The sequence below is a fragment of the Rhamphochromis longiceps genome, linkage group LG8 (genome assembly GCF_057381845.1).
Source record: "Rhamphochromis longiceps isolate RC_006_pf linkage group LG8, R_longiceps_female_GT1.1, whole genome shotgun sequence".
Classification (NCBI taxonomy): domain Eukaryota; kingdom Metazoa; phylum Chordata; class Actinopteri; order Cichliformes; family Cichlidae; genus Rhamphochromis; species Rhamphochromis longiceps.
In genome coordinates, this window is record NC_140564.1 from 14,599,006 (window position 1) to 14,623,893 (window position 24,888).

A 24,888-nucleotide genomic window follows, 5' to 3' on the forward strand; every position below is an offset into this window, starting at 1 on the left:
TTAACACGGTATTGGATCGATACTAGCATGATACCTTGTTTCTATCCACTAAATTCAGTATGCAGCCCACTGAACTGCGTTAAATAAAATATTTTTTTCTTTTTCTTGGGGGAAGGTTTGAAAAAGTATACCTCAAACATGCACTATGAGAAATGTCTGATCCTTTTTATGCTGTAATATCTATTTGATTTATAGTCCACATCACAATTAAACAACAGAAGCTGACCCAAACTGCTTCTATATTTACATTTTAGATATCCAAAAAACCTAGTTTCAAAATACACGAAGAGCTAAAAGGTGTGTTTTGTTGTATTAACAAATTATTGTGGAAAGTAAAACTCACAGTCATTTAATGGTGCTTAAAATGTACTCAGAATTTGAAAAACTGATTATGATTCATCTGGCAAGTCATGCAGCACCGCTCTCCCGTAGGTAAGCTGCCATCGGTTAGAAGTATCGGTATCTGTATTGCAATATTTGCTCTGTATTTACTCGACATGTTGATCGATATCAACATTTCCAGTAATACACATCAGGTTAAAGCCAGATTAAACAGTGTCCTTTTCAAACTTGACAGCACCACAGTATCAGCTGTAATTAAAAAAGCTACGTGAAGCGTGAGCTTATCAGTTAACTGCTGCTTTCTTTGCAGGTGCAAACTGCGCGCGGGACCTGTGGCGCGCCTCTTTCAGCGCCGGCGGGGATGCTGTGTGTGAGGCGCGCGCAGGAGGTGGAGGTGGGGGGTGTCACAGTTTTAGCCTGCTTCCTAGAATAAAGACAAACAGGAAACCACTAAACTGACCTTATTGCACCGCAGCCTGCGTGCACCAACCCCACTCGTGTTCTGACAGTCATTGCTGGGGACGTCTTTAGAGGGAGAGGGAGAGAGAGAGACCTGAAGTAAAGGCGAGAAGCCATGATATACAGCCAACCAATCAGAAATCTCTCCCCGAGACCGCATTTAAAGGGATAGTGAGCAGTCCCTGGAGATTTTACGGAGACTTATTTCACAACCGCTACACCTCCTCACGTCTTTGACCTCCCTCCACACTCCAGTAGTGCCGAGCGGTCGAATCGGTAGCATGGATCTGTCCTAAGTGCCGCCTCTCTTCTGTATGTTTTGTTTTTTTTGCCTCCATGTGAGCTTGCCTCAGCTGCTGGATGCTCTTCGCCCCCACCCTCCCCGCCGCACTTGTTGCGCAGAGAGTGGATGCGCCGCTGAGTCCTTGGAGAGGAGAGGCAGGGACTCACTGCAACAGGTGCACACACGGAGCATCTCCTCCAGCGAGGCTACATCGCAGGTAGGTCAAACGGGCATCTTTAGCACATTTATTGATCGCATTCTGAGTGTTATGCTCGCAAATATCTAATTGCTGATTATCCATTCGACACCTTTACGCGAGGCACGGTTTGATCCGTTCATCTGACCGTGTTTGCGCTCTTTTCCTTTACTTTTCCTCTCGCCTTGAGACAGCGCTGAACTTTAAATGCCAGTTTTAAGGAGCCTCTGACAGTCTTCAGCCTCTGCCGCGTGTACAAAGCCAGGATGCCGGTGTTGACGAGCCCCGACATCGCCAACAAGTTTAAGGAGAGATGGCTGGCGGCTTACCCGGAAGATCACGTCTCTGGGTCTGAGTCTGCCCCCCTTGACGACAGCCTCACCAGCCTCCACTGGCTCCAGAATTTCTCCATCCTCAGCGCAGACCCGGAGCGTCCCAGCGGCGCGGGACTCGAGTGTCCGTCCTCGCAGCAGCACCTCTTCATCAAACGCCTCGCCTTCCCCGGACCGGGCACCGACTCTCCTTCCAGCCCCCCAGCCGGGGACACCGCCGCAACCGGGATGCCTCTGTATCTCGGGAGCCCCGTCACCTCTGGCAGCGACTCCACCGCGGCGGCTCCGCGGTTTCCCTGCGGCGCGCACCCCACGCCCGCCTACCCGCAGATCCCGATTCAGCCGAGCCCGCCGGTGGAGATCGACTACAAAACCAACCCCAAAGTCAAGCCGCCCTATTCCTACGCCTCTCTCATCTGCATGGCCATGCAGGCCAGCAAGCAGCCCAAAGTGACTCTGTCCACCATTTATAACTGGATCACGGAGAATTTCTGCTACTACAGACACGCGGAGCCCAGCTGGCAGGTAACAGAGACCGGATAACTCTTCTTCTATTATTTATGAATCTGCTAAATGGTGGAGTGAGGGAGAGAAGGGCCAGCAATTTGACTTCAGTGTCACCACCATACACGGCATATTCAGGCCACAGGAGATCAGACAAGGCCTTTGTTTTATCAGTGTGTGTGGGGGGAACTTAAATTATAATAATTGAAAACCTCAGACCCCCCTTCTCTGTCTCTTTGCAGGATTAGTGTCTCATTTCTGCCTTTGATGAGTTCCATGACAAGTGTTTTTAATCCATCTGAAATTTCCATCCTCCTAGACAGTGCTCTTCGCAGGGTTTTTGTCTGAAGGGAACGGTGATGGGGTGGAGAAAGCACTCCAATCTGTGTGTGTGTGTGCGTGCGTGTTAATGAGGGCTCCTGAGAGAGATGGCAGCTAAGCACAGCTGATCATGTTTGAAATGCACAGAGCTGCCTGTTACTAGAAAGCCTCATTAGGTACATTTGCTTCCCCATACAAACAACAACAATGCCCACCCCCGCCGCCCCACCTCCCCAACACCCACCTGCCCATCTCCCTCTCAAAGTGGCATGTTCAGTTTTTTTTGCATGACTGACTTAAATTTGCTCAAAGCCGATGGGGTCCACGCTAAATCACGTTGTGTTCCTGTGTGTGTGTTACAGAACTCGATTCGTCACAACCTGTCCCTCAACAAGTGTTTCAAGAAGGTCCCCAGACAGAAGGACGAGCCAGGAAAGGGAGGCTTCTGGCAGATTGATCCTCAGTATGCTGACATGTTTGTCAATGGCATCTTCAAGCGCAGGAGGATGTCTGCCAACCACTACAGCAGCAGCAGTGGAACCAACAGCGGTGCCCACAGGCAGAGCAAACTAGTTCAGAGTTACCACGCCAGCCAAAACGGCTGCCCCTACCAGGGCGCGGGAGGCAAACGGAAGCACCTGCCCTCAAAAAACAGCAACAGTAAGGTTATGAGGGCCACGGAGTCCCCTCTGCTAGCCACAGAGGCCAACAAGGCAGACGTCCTGAGAGGGGACTTTGACCTGTCCTCCGTGTTTGACGACGTCCTCGGCGGTAGCTGCAGCACCTTCGAAGATCTGGACATCAACACGGCGCTGAGCTCCCTGGGCTGCGAGATGGAGCTCGCTGGGCCGGGCAGGCAGGGGAGATGGTGTGGAGGAGTGGACGTTATGGGTCAGAGCCAGCACATGAACCTTCATCACCAATCCTATGGCTACATGGACCTAAGCGCTGCTTCCATGGAGTGTACGGTCAGCATGGGAGAGCTCCACGTGCCTCACGCACATCCGCAGCCACAGCAGCAGCAGCTGGACCCAGATCGCTTGCTCCAGAGCCACCACCAACACCACCACCACCATCAGCTGCAGCTGCAGCATTTCGACGAGCCCTCCATCCTCTTCCCGGAGCAGCCAGAAGAAGCGATGCTGCAAACATGGGAGGAGATAAAAGAGGAGGCACAGGCTATTCCGCTGACTCTGGATCAGGGCTTCAGCCTGTGCGAGGGCTTCTTCACAGAGATGCAGCCATGGGAACGAGTGGAGAGCTACCTGTGACCTTTGACCCTAACCACACTGACTTCTATTTGATATTTTGGTGTTTTTTGTTTTGTTTTTTTACATTCAATGACCTCTCTGATTGCTGGTCCATGTGGTCTGTATTATCTTTAAGGATAAAAGTTAGAGCTACAGCCCCATTTTACAATCATATCCCATCCCTCAGTTCTACTGCAGTGCACTCTGCATTTTTAATTTGTCACTTTTTCTTCCCTTAAAAAGACTTTAAAGCTTGTTGGATGATTATTGATCATTACCTGGCATAGACTTCCATTGTCTTCCCTGTCAGTTTACAGGGAGCAGCATGCAGCATGACGGAGCACTGATACTCAAACAATAAGAGAACTGACAAAAAGAACAGAAAGACTTTTACGTACCAAATTCAATTTTCAGATGTACTCATATCACAGCGTAGAAGGAATAGAAGGAGGAAGGATAATGAAGAAGAGACAAATGCTCACCCTTTAAATTGGATTTGGTGGAGGTTGAATACAAGGATGAGCGTTGAACCCGGCCGGACTGCAGCTTCTCGTCCCTCTGAGCTTATTGAGAAAGCACTGTCACTACAGGACTGACATATTGGATTCTATTGTGCTACATTAGCATTAACTCTTTTTTTAACTAACATGCAGTGAAATCAGCCATTCATCTCAATTGTTCATGTTGTGTGATAATGTAGGATGAAGGAGCAAAAATGGAGACAGAAGGAAAAAAAAAATCGTTGTAAGAGATTAGAACTCATTCATTTAAGATGCTGTTATATAGTCAATTTAATATATATATATCTATATATACATATAGATATATAAGTATATAGCATGAAGCTAGGCAAGATCATTTGCCATTTGTCTACAGTTATGTATTGCAATGCTAAAACCGGAGCAGTTGGTGGGTCATGAAATGGGACATTATGCACTTTGATAGGCAGCAGTTCCTAGGAAAGAAAGACAGCTTATGTTCAAGATGTTTAGTTTAATTTTTTACGGTATTAAAGTCATACTTTCGAACATTTACTGACCACATAATTAAAACAATGCACATGTGTTGCAAATGAACTCGACACTGCAATAAGTCAAACTGGCAAGCGTTTGTTTGTTGTTCTCTTTTCCTTCATATATATATATATATATATATATATATATATATATATATATATATATATATATATATATATATATATAGGGATTTTTTATAAAACAATATTCCGCCAAATTTGTTGATATGCAGCTTATTGGAGTTTCTGTGACGATTAACCCTTCCCACCACTACCGGGCCGTCTCTGTTATTAAAAAGCAGCCAAGCCGCCATTTTTGAAAGGCTGCCAAGCACATACGGCGAAGAGGCCGCCTACCACCAGGATTAAAATGGATGTAGCATTTGTTGTGCTTCAGTTCTGTTGCGCCACATTTGGCAGAGTTGCAGCTGAGATTGTTTTAGGGAGCAGATTTAATAACATCAGTGTCACTGGCATTGTTAGAACGCTGGTGTTTGCTTTCTAATGTACTTTTTTTTTTTTAAAAATCAGGTGGGAACGAGCACATTGTGCTGACGATTTGAAAATCAGTCTTTAGCCTGATGATAGAGGCCTATGGACTCCCTGTACTTCTGAATTTTTCCCAAGTGTCTCGTCTCTGTTGTGCCCTCACAGCACATGGATCTTGTGTGAGAGGATTTGGAGCTAACTTGGAGTTTTCTCAGAGTTCTGTTTTCGATCACAGGGTGATGGATTCTTTTGACCTTATTGATTACATTAGTGTAGGTTTTACTTTTCTTTAATTTGTGAGGTTTGTTTAAAAGAAATCCGATCAGAAATCTTGGAGGAGGGTTTAGGGACAGATGCATAAATTCATCAGTTAATGGCCAGACTTTCTTATTGTATCATTATGGTGGGTGACATGACCTCTTTAATCTTACCATGTTATTTCATTTGTACCTTTTTTAAGCTGTTTGAAAATGCAATCATGCCTTAATGCAATAAATGGTGTCAATTAAAGAAATCATCCTTTACTTGAAATATCTTAAAACACCAACACGTGGCGGTGAGCAACATAGCAGGGTGGTCAGGATTATTGTTTGAGTTAGAGGTGTGTGTGTGTGTGTGTGTGTGTGTGTGTGTGTGTGTGTGTGTGTGTGTGTGTGTGTGTGTGTGTGTGTGTGTGTGTGTGTGTGTGTGTGCGTGTGCAATCAACAGATAAAAGGTCTATCAGGGTTTATCATTAATCAGTCCAGACAGGCCTGCACTTGCCTGGCATTTGAAACATACCCGGGTAGATATAATAGCATGAACACCTGTACAGCAAACATAAGATAATAGCTCATTCTACCTTTAGACTGGCACAACCTTTTTTCACATAATATTCATTTTGCTGAGTAGCTAATGGCACTGCGGTTTTAACTCTAAATGAGGTTGAGGAGGATATAAATTAATCATTATCATAGCAAAACCTTCTGGGAGGAAGCTGCCAGTAACCCATGAAGCTGACCATGTTTTGCATGTAGTTTTGAGTCTTTGCTTGCTTTTTTTCAGTATGCAACAATCAAGCCAAACTCTGCAGTGTGGTCATTGGATGAACAGGGGTCAAGCTCTATCTTACAATCTAGGAACTATTGGTCATGTTATTGAAATGCAAAGAAACCCGAACAGACCAAAAAAATAGCTAATATGTTTGGTCATAAAGTGGGAAATGATCAGTTTTATGAACAAAAACTATGATGACATCCCCATAAATATAAAAAGTATGTTTATATCATTGCACTCACTGCAGAGAAGCACCTCGCTAGTCCCTGTTTGGTCCCCCTTTGCCTTCAGAACTGTTTTAATTGTTCATCGATTGAACAAGGTGCTGGAAACATTTCTCAGAGGTTTTATTCCTCATTGACATAAGTTCCACCACATTCCAAAGGTGCTCTAATGGATTGAGATCTGCTGACTGTGGAGGACATTTGAGTACAGTGAACTCTTTGTCAAGTTCAAAGAACCAGTCTGAGGTCATAAAGCAATGGACATGGTCAACAACAATATTCAGTTAGGTTGCAGCATTTACAAGTTAGTACTAAGAGGCCTAACGTGTGCCAAGAAAATAAGCTCCCACAGCACTGCACTACCGCCACCAGTCTGAACCACTGATACAAGGTAGGAGAGATCCATGCTTTCATGTTGTTTACACCATATTTTCAATCTACCATAATCGACTCATCAGACCAGGTAACATAATTTCCAATCATCTGTTGTCCAATTTTGGTGCGCCAGTTCTAATTGTAGCCCAAGTTTCCTCATCTTAGCTGAGTGTAGCCCATCTGCTTCAAGGTTTGACATGTTTGGAGATGTTCTTCCGTCTACTCTGTTTGTAGCAAGTGGTTATTTGAGTTACTGCTGCCTTACTGTCAGCTTGAAGCAGTCCGGCCATTTCCCTTTGACCTCTGGCATCAATAAAGCATTTTTGCACACAGAACTGCCGCTCACTGGACATTTACACTTTTTTGGACCATCCTGTGTAAATCCTAGAGATGGTTGATCAGCTGACACCAACAACCAAGTCACATTCAAAGTTACTTAAATCACCTTTATTTATCATTCTGATTCTTGACCATGTGTACGTGCCTAAACATATTGAGTTCCTACCATGTGATTGGCCTTTGAGTGCATGAACTTCTGCATATTATCTTCCTGTCTTATTCTATGTTACGCATTCCCCTTAACTGTACAGTAAGGGTCTATGAATAAGGCTCAACAGTGTGTTCTTTGCAGTATAAGCAACATACTGGAACAGCTGTGGTATTAAAAATTTCACCATTAGAATATAATCCAGTGCTGGTGCTGATGAGGTTGGAGGTATTACCATCACCTACAGCCACCCATTCTTCTTAAGTTCCACAGCCACAGCGTGTCCACAGCATATTTCTTGTTGCTGGTCTGTCACTGGTGGAATTTCCATAATCCAGTTGCCCAGGTAACCCTCAAATGTATCTATCACCCTGTCAGATGTCAATCAGCAGTATCCCTCCCTGTCATTGTGGCAGTCACTTCAATTGCTTGCCTCAAAGATGAGAAAACTTTAACACAGGACAAGCGTTCTTCAAATTGCCAGCAGTTAAATGTCATTGACAGTCTGTGGTCTCGAGCTGCCATGTTGCTGTGAATAACTTCCTGTATGGATACCCATTAAAATGTGGTTAACTGGGAAATAAGCCAACCCAGAGCTCTGGAGTCTCTACTGAACAGCTCTGCTCTGTAGAGGATTGCAGAATGCCCACTTTAATAAAGAAACGACTACTTCAGTTCTAAAGGAGACGCTCGTATAGATCCTGCTGCTGTCTGATGGTGCAGATGTTTGATCATCTCAGCGCAAAGAATACCTAGCTCTTATTTAAGTCAAGATACAGGTTAGGTAGATGCTTGTGGATCAGTTTTATTGCTAAAAATAAAGAAACCTCATGCTGCGAACAGATATAATCGATTCATCCTTTATAACCTTTTTGTTTTTATTCCATAAAGTAGAGACTTTAAGGCTTCTTCTGATTTTGCTTAGACTTTGAAGTTAAAACTGGGTGTCTTGTGCTAAAAGCATGCGTTAGCATTTGACCTGGGCTACATGCTAACTTGGGATTGCTAATACAGCCATAATGACTGCTTAACATGATACACTGAGCAAAGCATGCTAAATATAAATCAAGTATCGGGCCAAGTGAAAAAGAAATTAACCTGCTAGTGAAACAAGATGAGAATTTAGCTGATCTGGAGTCAGCATTTAGACGCTTTATAAATGCATTTAAAAAATAGTACTGATGAGGCTAAGTTTTTCAAACCCTGGAGGCCTGAAATTAGGAATGATCTGTAGGTGCTGGACAACTTTGAGGACTCTCAATGCATAAGAGCTCAAAAGGTTTAAAAAACGATAAGTCACTGGCATGCTATGCAAAGTACAGTGATTGCATCTGTGTTTGTGGCAAGTTCACAGTCTTTGCAGCTAATTAAATGTGTTGATTGTGGGTTTCAGGGTCAAATTAGTGTAATGAGAGGACAAACAACAATTCTCTAATCAACACTTTTGTCAACTCCAAATGATTATGGAAATTAAATATATTGTACTGTTACAAAGCATTCTAATGTGCAATTTTGTGCACACACAATTAAGAAAGCCTCATGTTAAAATTCCTAGATATGCATATATATCTTCGAATCAATATGCATCTATTTTATGGGATTTGTATTATATATGATATACATTATTGTATAGTGGCAATAGTGTTGTGAAAATAAGAACTACAGAAGGAGACAGTAGGAGCGTCACATTTATAAAGTCAAGCCTGTTGAAAACTACACGGCCCATTCTCCCCAGAAAGAGATGTGTCTGTAGCAGTTAGAAAAAGCCCTCATAACTTAGCTCCACATCTCATTTCAACTTTTTCCAGGATTTTGTTTGAATGCCCTGTATGAAAATGTGCTTTTCCACCTCAAATCTCTTTTTAATTGAAATTGCTGGAGTAAAAGGCGAAAACGGGCTTATCTCCATCCCTCTGGCTCACGGCTCCCAATAGCGACAGGTCATGTGTGGAGATCTCCAGGAATGGGTGGAATAACTCGGATTCCTTAAAACAGCGGGGACTACGGCCAGATTTAAGGCTGAGGCGTGTGACCGGTGACCACCCCGCATTTGAGAAAATCACCTCAGCTGATCGACATGCAGCTACTATGAGAGTCAAAGGCAAGTTTATACCAATAAAATCTCTGCCTGAAAGCAGGAGGGGAAAGATCAGTGTCACTTTCACAGTGAAGTGGAAAAAGCCATCCATTGTGCTCAATCCTATGTGTGTGTGTGTGTGCAAATGTGTGAATTCACATTTGGCTCTGTTTGTCTGCGACCCTGTGCACATGTCGGTGTGTGTCGTTACATTATACGCCTGCAATGTTTGTGTTGGTCCACGGGCTTCTTTGTCTGTACTCCTGGTGATGTGTGTGCTGCCCGCTGGGAGTGTGTGTACACGGCTGCGATTGGAGCCCCGTGGTGGCCCAGATAACACTATCTCTGTGGAGCCAGAGCCCCGTGGTTCTATTCAGCGTGGAGGATGAGAGGCTGGGACTGCCCAGCATGCGGACCTGCTGAAAGGAGAAGGAACAAGTCGTGCTGTCACTGTAGGCTAACCTGGCTTATAATGCTTTATAACCTCTTCTTTGGTGCCCCTCTGGGAGGCTGTGCATAGGTCTGAGTGTGCCTATGTGTGTGTGTGTGTGTTTGCGCGCTTGTGGGCCCATGGAGAAGGGCAAAGGTAGGGAACAGACACAAGATGAGGGTGTAGTCAGTGTTTTATTGCCTTCATGACACCCTCTGGACAGCTTCTGATTAGAGTCAGGCATAAACGGGGTCAGCCAGCTTTGCTGAAGAGCACTCCTCCTAGCTTGACATAGACAGTGGGTTCAACTCCCCGCTCATTGTGCAAAACCACACGGTTATTCTTTATATGGAAGGGAAAGCAGACAGAAGACACATGATGGGGGTCCCTAATTAGATGCTTCATTGTGCCACAAAGCAAAAACCAACAGTGGGAAAGTCTTACGGCTGCTTTATAGCCCCTGAGGAACCCCTGTGCACGAGTGATTACACGTACGGATAAGAGAAGGAGCTCACTGATAAAATAAATGTCCTCACTGTGCACTGAAGCACATGCATTCATAGAAGATCTTCATTAGGATTCTCCTTCACCTCTCTGACCTGGCGGGAAATTGTAATCCGTCCCTGGTTTCCAAGGCCATCACGTATTGATAAGGGGAAAAAAAGACTTGGGGTGATATTCAGTGGTCTGGCCATCTGTTAATGCCTCTCCAGCCTGGCTTGACACAAGAGGAGGGGCTTAGGGAGGAAATACACCTAAATAATCTTTCCAAAAGGCTGTTGTTTATGCATGAAATGCTAATAAGGGTTCCATTTAGATTGCCTGATCCATTTTGAAAGGAAGTACGGATGGTAAATTAGAATAAAAGGGCTGAGGTGTAACACGGGTAAGTGGAGGGGGGGGGGTTCTTTTATTGAAAAAGATTATCAAGGACTCACCCAAATGCATAATTGAGCAGCGTCCAAATGGTCATGTTTATATACAATAAGATGAGAATCATTACTCCAAGTGCTAGATTTTTTTAAAAACGCATTTTCCCTCAATGAAAGCTTTATTGTTGTAGTTTTTCCAGAGGAGTCTTTAGTCCCTCGAAAATGAAGACTGGATCTCGTATTTCCACACGTCCGTCCAGAACCCCCCCCCCCCCCAGATGTTGTTTAGTTTTGATGTGCTAATTTTTATTCATTCAGGGCATAATGTGAAAAAAAGGCGTGCAAATGAGTGCAATTGCAACAGTAACGCACAGATGGCAATCATGAAAACATATAAAAACATATGTATTCTTGAAGGCCAAAGAGGCTCTTATAATATCAGGGATGCTTGGGGCTTAAGTCACATCAGATGTGTCCCATTCTCTTTTCCACCGCCTTTTTCTCTCCTCTGTTTCTATGATCATCCACTCTCAACTAGTCATTCGCTGCAGGAGCATTTTTTTAACCATTTTCATTACTTCTGTTATGCTTTTCAGCGTTCAGAGTGCCTTAACCTTGGAGGCCTTAGATTTCTCTTTACTCTGTTATCCTTGACTTTCTTTCAGCAACAGTGTTGCTAAGAATGAGTGAGGTCGAACTTGAGCAAAACGCAGACTGTACAGTATGCCCGCCACACCGCATACCGCACATCTTCAGAGGCTCTATCAGCAAATTAGGCCCGATATGGATGCGACTCCAGTGTAGTGCTGCAACTGTATTCCCATTTGGAAGATTATCATTGTTAAGCAGCCCAACATCAATAACAATGTTAACAAAATGCATGTGATGTGCATGCATGGATTCATATTACTCTTTTTTTAATGACAGAGTGACCTCGAAAGAAATGTATTTTAATGAAGGTTTATTAAATGCCTGCACCACTTCTGTTTATGGAGACTCCTTTGAGACGTGTAACTCTTTTGTATAACTAAGAAAATGAAGCTTTGAAGCAGGTGGTGAATGTTGTAGTTCACGTCTAACAATGTTCTTTTTCTAAACCTAATCAGGTAGTTTTGGTGCCTGAAGACGCAAATTAAGTGTAAAAGTAGCAACAAAGAAAAGTGACCTACAGCACCTTCTCCTGTCTCCTAATGCAGACTGTGCTGCCATGCTTTCGGTAGAAGGATCAGGTAGAGGGCCATCTCTCTGGTACCCTTCATTTATTCTCCACTTGTCCAGCTACTTCAAATTTGGTAAAAATGGAACAATATTCACCTGCTCCAAGTTTTCTTGTCTTTATGCTTGGCTAACAAGCAACCAGCAATAGCCTTGCACACAATGAACTGATATAAAAATAGTATAGATCCTCAGCTGTCACCCTTTGCTTTAAAAAATGAAGGCATAATATTAAGTTTATTTTACAAAATTCTTTTTTCTTTATAAGGACTTTTTTTGTGCAAATTCATTCCAGGCCCTGTAGTGATTTAACCAACGATATATGACTTTTTTTTAGCAGTGTTTGTGGGTAATGTACTAAAAAGTAACACATTTACTACTTGAGTAACATCCTGCACTAGATATAAAATTTATATAATCTGTTGTTATCATTTTCTTTCCCTTCCTGACACACAGCTATGTTTTAGCGTCAGCACGCGGGAACCTCAGCTAGCAAGATGGTAGAAAGAGCAAAACTGTGCTGTGAAAGTATTCACTTTATATTGAATGCACTTCATATTGAAAAAAAAAAATCCCAAACGTGCTCCAGACATGATCAAGGACACCTGGTATTTAACAGAGCAGCTTCAAAACACAAAGCGCTATCATTTCTCTAGCCCAAAAACAGCTAGCTGTTAGCGTTGCTATAGCTGTGCTACGAGGCTGGAGTGGATGCTACCAATATCAAGCTGTAGAGTAAACCTGCCCTCTGAAAACTATACCCAACATGCACAGGGAACTGCAAGTAGATAATGAGGTAATGCAAGAGCAGAAACAGTGTTTGTTAATAAAAAATTAATGGTGATAGTCATCAAGTATTTTTTTCTTTGAGCAGAGCCTTGCTGGACTCGGTGTCCAACTCCAGGCCTCAAGGGCCAGTGTCCTGCAGGTTTTAGATATTACCCTGGGTCAGCACACCTGAATCAAATGGTTACTTCATTTAGCCATTCAGCTAATTTAGCAAATTAAATAAGCTGTGTTGGATCAAGGACACATCTAAAACCTGCAGGACACCAGCCTTTGAGGCCTGGAGGTGGACACCCCTGATCTAGTATCCTGACACTTACTGCATATTAAAAGTATTATCATAAAAGTTCTTATTTTTAATCTTTTCATCAAACAATCTGCAAGAATGTCAGTGAGTGCGTTTCCAAAGATCTTGTATTATTCCTTTGTTACATACAGCTGCTTTAAAAGAAAAAAAAGGGAGAACAGAGCCAAGTTATTAAGGCAGCAATAAAAGTGCCAAGTAACATTTTTCTGGAGTTCCTTAAAGAACAAATGCACTCACATTTATGTTTACAATATATTCACAATGGAATAATAAAGAAATCTGTGGTTCAGCATATATGTCTGTTGCTTTATGTGTGTGCATCTTGGCATCCAGCACATGGTCAGAGAAAGACATTCTTGTCCCGTGCCTTCGGTCTCTGTGGTCGCAGGGAGCAGCCGTTTGTCCCACAGGCAGACAGGAGGAGGGCGCACAACTGCCCCCCACAAACACAATTATACACCCAGACTTAGGCCAGTCACACAGATACAACTGCATGAACCCTCACAAGGTCCAACAATCGTGCCCACACACAGAGGGCTAGCCAGAGGGCAGCGTGTCAGGAGGCTGAGCGTGGATGAGAGCGTAGAAAACGAGCCAGGACGGTCCTGGAGCTGTGCCACTCACACAGCATCAGTATCGGTGCCAAGAAGCAGAGCAGAAAACAAGTCTGGACCAATCTCCTCAATGTGGCCTGCTGCTCTGCCAGGTTCTCAGCCAGAAAAACTGCTGGTTAGATCGTTGTGGAGCTCACAAAAAGTTTTTGGAGGTACTGTTCTGACCAGAAAGTTCTTCCTCCAGAAACTGTTTCTGACAGTGGCCCTGAGAGGTCAAATTTACTGCACCTTAAAAAAAACAGCAGGCAAAAGAAAAATGCTGAAAAAGTCGAATATTTGCTGCATTTGAAAAGAAATGCAGCAGAAAGCTCACTCTTTTTTTCTAGTTCCTTTGTGTTGGTGTTTTCTCAAGTTACAGTGCATTTGATCTCTCAGGACCACCGTAGTATCTCAATTCCATATATTTTAAAGGTAAAAAAAAAAAAGGGAAGTCAAATTATTTATGCTGTGAGCCATCCATTAAGCCTTGGACGTGGTGAAAAGTGTTACTCATTCATCATCATTTTTTAAAATATTTTTTTAAAACCTTCTCCCACAACTTTCTCCCGCTTACATGGAAACGATGGAACTGAAGGTTATGAAGACATTCTAAGAAGCTAAGACATAAAGATAAGACAGACAAAAGGCACTGGATATGTGTTTGCACTTACCTGTGTGTAAATGAGAAAAACCACACTTGCATGCAGGTGTACGTGTGAGCGTGGGTGTGTGTGGGCGGGCACACGTGTGTGTGTGTGTGTGTGTGTGTGTGTGTGTGTGTGTGTGTGTGTGTGTGTGTGTGTGTGTGTGTGTGTGTGTGTATCCATCCACCCCCTCCTACTATCCAGGATATCTCAAAGCCACTAGACAGCCTCCACCACCTTCTCCTCCAGTCACACAGTTTTTCCATTCTTCACCCTTCGTCCCTGTGCTGCTGTTGAGGGCTCTTATTTGATTAGCTGCGATTTGCTTTGTGAAGCAGTGAAGCATTTGGCTCAGCCAGGGGAGCCGCACACACACACTCTGACAGACACATGCGTGGGTTCTCAGACAAAACACAAAGACACACACAGGGCACACAAGTGTATTTCGCATCTAGATTACCCCAACCATGTCTCCATCCTTGAATCGCATATCAGAGGATTTAAAAGCTAACTTACATCACAAGTAGTTATATCACATAGCACAGCTCTTTGTCTCAGGATATGAATGACAAAAAAAAAAGAAACAGGCATCTCCAAACCTGTGAGGAGATGCGAGGGTCATAGCCATGACTAAACGGTTTCTTTAATGCTGACTCACCAGCATCTGTTTACATGACTTCATGCCGCGAGCTCAAGAAATTACCTCTGATTGTATAGGAATGACAGTAGAGTGACACTCTATCTACCAGGCCTTAGTTGCACTAACAGTAAACCCGTCAATAATGAATGTGAGGTCACTGTGTTAGCGAGGGTGTGTTAGTTTGAGAAGTGTGTGAAAAAGATGCACGCAAATACAGGTTGTCATTGTCTCAATATCAGGCTCCCTGTGCCAGCAGAACATGTCAGATGTTGGGTCACCATACGCAGCAAGAACAGTTCTAATGATGGGTAGCGCTTGAGTCTGCTGCAGGCAGGTATTTTGTTTGGTTTTCCAATTGTGCACGTTGTGGAAGCATTTGGTGTCTTTCTCTGCACATTATAGACTGTATATAAAAGACAAATCTATGATTAATGAAATCTAGGTGTAGGGCCAGGAGCTGAACATTTTTGCCTTCATCATCTTGTTGTTTTTTAAGCTGAATGTGATGAGGAAGGGGTGGATCTGGGAAAAACAAAACAACAACAACAGCAAAAAACTGAGGGATACTTTTATCTTGACAGCAGTTTATAAATCACTACGCAAAACCCTGCTTTATGGCCTCTGTTGTCATGGTTCTGGGTCTGTGGCCCAGAGTTTTGGGAATATTTAGTAGTTTTCTCATTTGTTATCCTTATATTATGGTTCTGTGTATTGTTGTCATTCAGGCTTTTGTTATAATGTGGTTAAGTTTGTGTTCCAGGTTTTGGGTCTTATAGTTGTCATTCTGCTGTGCTCTGTATTTGTATTTCCTGATCTTAGTTTTGTTAATTAGGCTTTAGATCACTGGTATCATCCTACTTTTGTTCCTGTCCCTCTGTCAAGCCCATGTGTCTGAGGCTCGGTGTGTGTTACTTCCTGTTTTGCTTTGATAGTCTCCTGCCTCATGTGTATCGTGTTCAGTTTTGCTTCCCTTGTCTTGTTAACCTCGATTTATGTCATCTGTGTTTCCACCTGTGACCTGCTCCCTCTTTATCCCGTGTGTGAGTATATTATCTGAGTTTCCCTTTGTTCTTTGTTGTGTCATCCATCTATTTGTGTGCTCAGGGTATCTGTGTTTCCTGAACTGAGTAGTTCTTTGTTTCAATAGAATTTGAGGGTTTTTTTGTATCTTGTGTTTTTGGTAGTGCATAGCAATAAAGCTGTTTTTGGACTTACCTTTGTGCTTCTTGAGTCCTGCGTTTGGGTCCTAACCTGCCTGCACGCAGCAGATTATGGCATCTTTTGACAAACAGGAACCATAATTTCAGAAGTGAACATCCTTTTGTAATTAGAAAGATGTGAAACCACTAACAAAGACAATAAACTCACTAGGAATGTGTTTACTGAGGTCACAGTACTGGGAGCTGAAGAGTCTTAGCAAAGAACAAATTTCATAATAGCTTAAATCTTTAACGATTTATTCCCATTTTATAACAGAATCTATGAAAAAATGCCAGCAATAACACAATTTGACAGACATAAAATAGTAATTTTGAACCAACAATCAAAGAGCTGTTAGCTGATATGGGGTGTCCTCAAAAAATCTGAGGAAACTGAACAAGTGAAAGACAAAAGAAGAAGTGGCAGTCCTAAAAAACAAATTCTCCAGCAGATCAAGAAGGATGGAATTATCAATACAGAAAACTACCATCAGATTTTGAGCTTCGTTTATCAGCATGTCAGTGATCTCAAACACACTGCCAAACACACAATTGATCACTACCAGTCATGGATTGGCCTCCCCAAAGCCTGGAGCTCAACATCATTGACGTGGTGTGGGATCATCTTAACTGACAATTGAACAAAAGGCAGACAACGTCCAAAGAAGTGCTTTGAATGTCCTTCAAGAAGCCAGGAGAACTCCTACTGAAGACTACTTAAAGACATGACAAGGAAGCTGCCTGAGAGAGTTCAGACTGTGTTCAAGAATAAAGGTGATCATACTGAATATTGACTTTCAAGCTCATTAGAATTGTGTGATCTCCATTTTGGCCGTATATACTGCATTTCCAGTGTTGGGGAATAATGGAATACATGTACCGCCGTTACGTATTTAAAATACAAAATATGAGTAACTGTATTCCGTTACAGTTACCGTTTAAAAAGGTGGTATTTAGAATACAGTTACTTTGTTGAAATAAAGGGATTACACGGCGGTCTTTTCCTGTTTCATATGTTCGGCTGTCCCCTCTCTATTTTTGGTAATTCCACGCCGGTGGAAACCCAAACAAAACACGCATTAAGAGGCTCTAATGTCTGTGTCTCAATCTCGCGGCCCATGTCACCCCTACTTGCAGCCCACATAATGACGTGAAGAAAGAGTTTTTAAAAAAATTAGTGTTCAAAAATTATTTAATATGAAGGCAATAGGCAGATTGTTACAGGCATAGCCCTAAAGAATGTAGCCTCATGGGCAGTGTAGCCCAACTGTAAGTAAGCTATTAAGACTCGACTGTACACTGTGTTCGTGTTTTCCTCCGAAACAATAAATGGTAAATGGCCTGTATTTGTATAGCGCTTTACTAGTCCCTGAGGACCCCAAAGTGCTTTACACATCCAGTCAGCCACACACTGCTGATGGTAAGCTACATTGTAGCCACAGCCACCCTGGGGCGCACTGACAGAGGCGAGGCTGCCGAACACTGGCACCACCGGGCCCTCTGACCACCACCAGTAGGCAACGGGTGAAGTGTCTTACCCAAGGACACAACGACCGAGACTGTCCAAGCCGGGGCTTGAACCGGCAACCTTCCGATTACAAGGTAAACTCCCAACTCTTGAGCCATGATCGCCTGTTCCTTTCCGTTGGAGCAGCCTTTCAACGCCTCTCTCTGTCTCTCGCTAGCAAAGTTGACCCAGACAACAAAGTAAAGCTAGTTTTCGACTATGAGCCGACAGGGAACCCGACGTATTAGCCAGAGTTCCCTTTACTAATAGTTTTCTATACGAGATCGCTGCAAAAAGTGCAGCCTTACCTAATGTCCACCCTACTGTTACTCATTTTATATTAACATTTAAAAATCCAGTTGGTATTGGTATGGCGGCTAACCTTCAGTAATAGTAATAAGTCACACAGCAATAGTACATTCATGTAGTTGTAAAAAGCTTGATAATATATTAAGTAATCCAAAGTATTCCGAATACGTTACTCTCATTGAGTAACGTAACAGAATACGTTACAAAATACATTTTGGGGCATGTATTCTGTAATCTGTAGTGGAATACATTTTAGAAGCAACCTTCCCAACACCGTGCATTTCCATGTATGTTTTTATATATATATATAAATAAATTACTGACTCAATGATTTTGCACAATATTATATTTGTACAAAGACAGAAACATGATCAGATATATTCATAACCATCATTGAACCCAAGACTCGTATTACAAAAATCACTTTCAGGCAAAACTAGACCTGCGACTTACAAGACAGCCCATTATCCAAACATCCTACATCAGCAAATATGATTTTCCAGGAGAGGTGGATTGTTTTTCCTGTTTTTCTCTGTTAATTCCCATCTGTCATCCGTGTCTCCTGCAATGACAAGCACAAATTTCTCCTCACTTGGTTGTCTCTCACTCCACCCTTGCTGTTCTATCTCTCCCCATCTCCCACACCCCACACCCACCCGCCCTAAACCACGAGGGGTTAATTAAAACTGATTGGGTCCTTGGAGACCACACCTGCCTCTGACAGTAAGGCATCAGGCTCATATGATCCATGTGTGTTTGTGCGTGTGCATGACTCTGTGCGGATATGTGCTTAGCACATCATGTGCTCTGATACCTATCCCGCTAGAACACCAGGACAGCTTTCAGTGTGTGCGCAGGTTTATGTCATTAGATCTGTGTGTGGCCTTTAGTATTTCACTCTATATTTGCATTCTCTGTGGATAGATACATATACATTTTAATAGTGTGTCTCCCATCTTTTCAGAGACACTTAAGGATCTCATGCTTGATGGCTGATTAGACTCCGCTCAGTGGAACCAATGGCTGCTTTGCTTTAACTTCACACCTGTCTGTCACATAGAGAGACCCTGAAGAAGGGACATATATATGATTTAAACCTCCTATCATCATCTTTACCACTGCTGAGATTAGACACACAATATAAAGTATAATCAGCTCAAGAATCATTCTAGTTCATGTGGAAGCTGATAGGGCCAAAGCTTGCACATATGCATGTTAACAATGAAATGCATGAATGACAGAGTGATAAAGGCTGTCGTTTTGTAGGTGTGTGTATGTGTGTATATGTTCTGGCAAGGGATGTGTTTGTGTGTAGAGACAAGAACTAGTGTTGTATAACAGCACCTGGCAAGGGAGAATTGCAACAGGCACACACATACACATACACAGAGCTCCTGCTGCTAAGTTGGCAGGTAGAACAGTCAAATTAGCCACTGGAGAACAAAGCACAAGCCCACCGCTGGGAAAAGGTAAAGGGAAAAAAAGTGGTAGAAGCCAGAGGAAGAAATAGAGAGGCTGAGATGGAGATGGAGCGAGAGGTGAAGAAAGAAGATGACAGAGAGGGGGAAGATGAGAAGCACAACTGGGAGTTGTATGTGAGTTGTAGAAAATAAAAGTAGGGAGCATGAGAAAGGAAGAGGAGGTAACTGAGAGACTTTATGTGCAAGGAGCTCGGGGGGTAGGAAAGGTTGTGTGGATGAACAGATGAATACAGCAATGTAATTGTATCTTAAGACAAGATGTAAAGTTCTATTAACTGAAGTAAGCCAAGGTTAGAACACGAAAGTGAATTAACTACAGTGACAGTGAAAAGGAAGAAATTCTTCATCTCAGTATACTAAAGTTTCAAACTGGGATTATATATTAGCATGTATCTATGGGAGTGATAAGGGTCATCTAACGGCTGGTAACATTTGAAGCAGGTTTGATGACTTGGTTCCAAATTTCCCCCATTGCTAACAACCCTAAACATGTGGCTGTGTATCAACAGATGAGAATTTAGAAGTCAGGTTTAGGTGGAATCTACCTCATAAATGGCCTGGATAAAACTTGGCCCACTTGGATTTTGCAGATCTTTATCTACTAAAGAAATTCAAATATGTTTAAGTTCCATTTATGCAAGCCAATCAGCTTTTGTCAAAATAGGTTTATTAGGGTTAATAGTTCATAGCTTAGAGTTTGGGGGTTTTCATTGAGTTTAGGTCCTTGTCACACAAGGGCTAGAGACTGGTTGGCAACCACCAGGCAACCACTGGTCACTTTGGAAAAATGAGTATTCCCAACCAGTTTCAAGTTATTGCTGGAGATCAGTGACAGTTGCTGTGAAATCAATTCCCAAAGCTCCAGCCATGCAAGCCTAGAGCCCGGACAATGACCTCCACCCCAGCCCTAGTTAACTACTGTTCACTAGACCGAAATGTTTATTTCCAGAAGGGAGGCTGCTCCTGACTCTAGGTGAAATTGGTTGCAAAAAGGTATACACCAAAAACCTCCTTGCAATTTTTTAGGTAATAATGCTGTAGCTTTCTGCAGTAATTTGCTACTATGAAGTGGAACATGCTCGATTTGGTTTGCTTCACACTAAAGTTCCGCCACAGCTAAGTGATTACTTAGTGTTCCCATGCATACTACAGATGACTGTGTCTATCTGCAAGTGACCAAAGCAATCGCCCACTGACCAACTTTACCTAGCAACAGCCAAGAACCTTTAGTTACCACTCACCACCAGTTAGGTCAATCTACATTTTACCTTACCAACTGAGGGGGGGCGCTCATTGTGTTGACCTAGACCTTACATAAAAAAAAGGTTCAGCTGACCTTCAGATAGACTCACATAACACTTTCTATGTCTTGTTTAAGGGCGTGGTGCTTAACCTCTAGAGGGCACAACACATGCGAGCAGGTCTATCTCATAACTTGGTGTATAGATTTGGAGAAAAAATACAAAATAAATTCCACAACTTAATCTTACTAAATTATCCAATCAGTGTAAACATTAAGAATAAGTGAGCCCAAAAAATATTGTTAACGCCTAAAATATTCACATGGATTTTATGCATATGATGTGGAAAGTTGCCCACTCAGTTAATGGGCATCCTCTGCACACGGCCATAAACAATCAGAAGAGTCTGTTCAGTGACAGGTTGCTTCTCCCCAAGACAAGAACTAACAGACTGAAAAACTCCTTTGTCCCACACGCCATCAGACTGTTTAACTCCTCTCTGGAGCGGAGAGGGAGGGGAAACAGGAGGACAAAGGAGGGAACAACTAAGCTGTAGTGCCTCTTCACCTCACTGTACAATACCTTGTGCAATACTTTTTGTAGATAGTCAACAGTGCAATAGACTCAATACTTGAAATGTGCAATTCACTTGTATTTTTATTTTTTTATTCCTATTTATTCTATTTATCCCCTTTGTATATTTTATTTATATTTGTCTCTGTATTTATATATGTGTGTGTGTGTGTGTGTGTGTATATATATATATAACAATTCTGTAACTGTAACTTCGGTCGTTGCTGTGCTTTTTTTGGAAGTCGAATTTCCCAGAGGAACCCACCCGAGGGATTAATAAAGTTCTATTTTATCTTATCTTATCTTAAAGGTTTAATAAAGAGTAGTTAAAGTAGGTTTAACCTATTGCAGATATTTTACATTTCAAACTGTCCCAATATGTGACTAGAGTTTGCCTAACTATGATAGTCACATAAGAATTGTTATCTAGACATCATTTGTCAAAATATTCTGTTTCATTAGGTTCGGTTATGGTAAACAATGAATCCATTGCAACATTCAGTGTTTCACTGCAAAATCACTATTTTCTGTTTTGGCAAATGCTGAATTGAATGTCACCAAAATATACACCAGTACACTTTTATCGTCTTGAAAGATGTCGGTTTTCTACATTTAAAAAAAGGACAAACAAAAAGTAGTTTTGATTACGTGATATCAAAACTAGTATCTTATTCAGGGTCACAAGTCCTCTTTGTCAACGATAGCAAGTTTTCAAGTTGTTATTGAAAATAATGGTGTAAGTATAATATCTAATCTATGCTTGGATTTCACTTATTGCCCCCAGCAGCTGTATTTTTGGTTAACCCTGTACCGAACACGTGTCAGTGTCAATTTCATTCCCAGTGCATCTAATACACTTCAAAAGTATAGCTGAAAACATCTGAGCAAGTAGATGTTGTGCCAAATATGTTGTTACATTTTAAAAGGTTTTCGACATGAGGCGGTCTAAGCTGCCTAATAGTGGCGTAATGATTGAAAACCTCCCAGTGGAACAGCTTTTAACTTTTGTTTTAATCTGACAAGTTTTCTTGCTTCGGATGTAGAAAACCTTTCATTTTTGGCATATGCTGCATATTGTTGACTATTTACCTTTTTAAAAAATGTCACTTAGAGAGCAACGTGTGCACAAACAAACTTAGTTTGCAAGATAAATTAATTTAATAATGTGGATAAAATGTCACGCCATAAAAAAAGGTTCAGCTGACCTTCAGATAGACTCACATAACACTTTCTGTGTCTGAAGAGATCTTGTTATGCTTCAAGGGTAGACAGTTCTCCCTCTGATGTCAAATAATAAACAACACAGCAGTCGTTGTAGTTAGGGACTGCACTGTGAAAAAGGGATTTGGTTTTACACTTTACACTTTGATTTATTTGAAAGGTAATGTCAGAAAATGCATGTTTCTGAAGGCTGAGCTGTTGTCTCACAAGTAAGCTGCATTTGAAAGCAACATGCCGACAGTCAGGGGTCACCAGATGTGAATGTAGAGGACAAAAGTTCTACTTGTGCCTCTTTAACACAACATAGAAGTCATACAAAGCCCAATGTGGTTCCATGAAAAGGACAAGGCCTCTGTTTTTCAGTTAGTATCAAAGCCTTTCATGCATGGTTACATTCTTTATATCAGTCCAATACACAAACACATAAATTCCATTTTCTATTTTTCCTCCGCATTATAATCGCAGTCCTTCACATTCATCGCTGAACCCTTGCTTGGTTGTGAGCCTCTACAAAAGTGTTTGGAACGAGGGCATCATGGCACTTGTGAACAGGCATCACAAAATTGGAAGTTCTTGCTTGCTGTGGGTAACTTTACATTAATGATAAATATAAATATTGAGTCTGAGGTATTTGTAGATTAGATTATACTCACGTTCACTGTTGTGCTGAGTTGCTGAGACTGACACAGATAAGTTAAAGTTACACTTAAGGACCAACTTAACATAACATAACCTGTAAACCCCTGCTAAGTAATTATTTACATTCTGTGTAATAGCATTCATAGCTAAGATATGCACAAACAGCTATGGGCAGTATAGCGAGTTTGTGGGGCTCCAGGAACCTGTCTCTTTTTCTGTACGTGCTAGCTTAGTAGCAGCAATTATAGCAACAGTTTGCTATTGTACTGCTTAGCTAAATTTAATTAGTTTTACTTCCCATTCTATTTTCTGTGTTGTTGTTTGCTCTATGTCATGATACTTGATGTTACCATGCAAGATCTGCGGATGGTTTTATAGCCATGACAACCTAAAAACACAAGGGTGCTAGCACAATAGGATTATCATGCTAAGGTTAGCTTATTGAAGTTTTGCAAACACATGATCGCTAACAACATGATGTGAACTTGCCCACTATTTTGGACGTGTGACAAGTAATTAAAGTCTCAATCACTCAATCTCAATCTCTGACCATTCGCAAACCATCTGGTGATAGGGAAAAGCATATTCCCTAATCAGTTGGTAAAAACCAGCTAGTTATTCCCTCGGTAGCTAGCATATTGCTATGGTCATAGTTTGAATGGAAGTGATGGACTTGCATACAAACACTTTCCAGCTACTCTCTGAGCTGTAGTGAAACTAAAAAGTGTGACACAACCTTGAAATGGGGACCGTTTGGTTGCCTTCAAATTAAATGTTGCACCTTTTGAAACATGCATTTACTACTGCTCGGGTTGTATTTATAAGAAAAACTACAGGCAACCATGGTAATCTGCAGCCAGCGGAATTGCCAAGAGGTTTTTGGTCCAGCACCTTCTTTACATCAGATTTCACTGAGCAAGAGCCAGCAACCCCCATGAACAACTGCAACCTAATCAATGAACGCACATTTTTCCATAGCAACCAGAGGCTGAATCACGTCAGATATAGTGGACAACCTCTCGTGCAAAGTGTGCTTGATATCACGTGACAAACATAAATACACGAACTTACATTCTTTTATTTGTTCACTGTGGTACATAATTCTTGTTAGTTTTTACTCTCTTTTCTGTGCTTCAAATGTTTTCCATTTGAAGTGCCTTGAGGCGACCGATGTGATTATTATATGAATAAAACTGAGTTAAAGAGTATTTCATGTCATACTTTGACATTAGAATTTTCACAGAACATTCACTTTCTCTGCCTGTCAACTATGGCATTGCTGGGTTTGCATTGACAATGCACACCCATGAATTTGGAGGCTGCAGCTTCTAAAGGAGGACTTTTTTATTTTATTTTTTTGGCTTTACCAACCTTTAAAACAACCAAATACAACACGTGTTGCTTGGCTTTAGTGACCAGAATTTGAGTTTTGATTTTTAGAAGCAGTTAGTTAGACGTAGGGCTGGGTATCGTCACTGATTTCTAGAATCGATTCAATTCCGATTCACAAGGTCCCGAATCGATTCGATCCACGATTCGATTTAATATATAATTTGTATGTGCATACAAATTGTATATCATCCATGTTACAGAACACTTGTTACAACAATAATGAGAAAAACCTCTAAAGGACACTTAACTACCCAGTTCTGATATTTAACCTTAAGGTTCTTATACCACCCGTGGGTGATCTCTTTCAATCACAAGGCTGACTGGAATCACTCTCAGACAGATTTGAGAAGATTTGCAAATATTGCTGCCTAATTTAGAAATACAGACAGACTGTTAGCACATACTGAGTGAGTCTGCGCTGATGATCACAGCTCATGTCATGTTCCAACA

General features: G+C 42.0%; 1 protein-coding gene across 1 annotated transcript; it reads left to right on the top strand.

Moving 5' to 3' along the window:
• Nucleotides 1–1,121: 1,121 nt before the first annotated feature.
• Nucleotides 1,122–4,835, top strand: foxj1b (forkhead box J1b). The gene is made up of 3 exons (XM_085415248.1): nt 1,122–1,301; nt 1,475–2,137; nt 2,800–4,835. Exons 2-3 carry the CDS (start codon nt 1,547–1,549, stop codon nt 3,706–3,708), a joined length of 1,500 nt encoding a protein of 499 aa, XP_085271374.1. The 5' UTR covers nt 1,122–1,301; nt 1,475–1,546; the 3' UTR covers nt 3,709–4,835.
• The last annotated feature ends 20,053 nt before the right edge of the window (nt 4,836–24,888 follow it).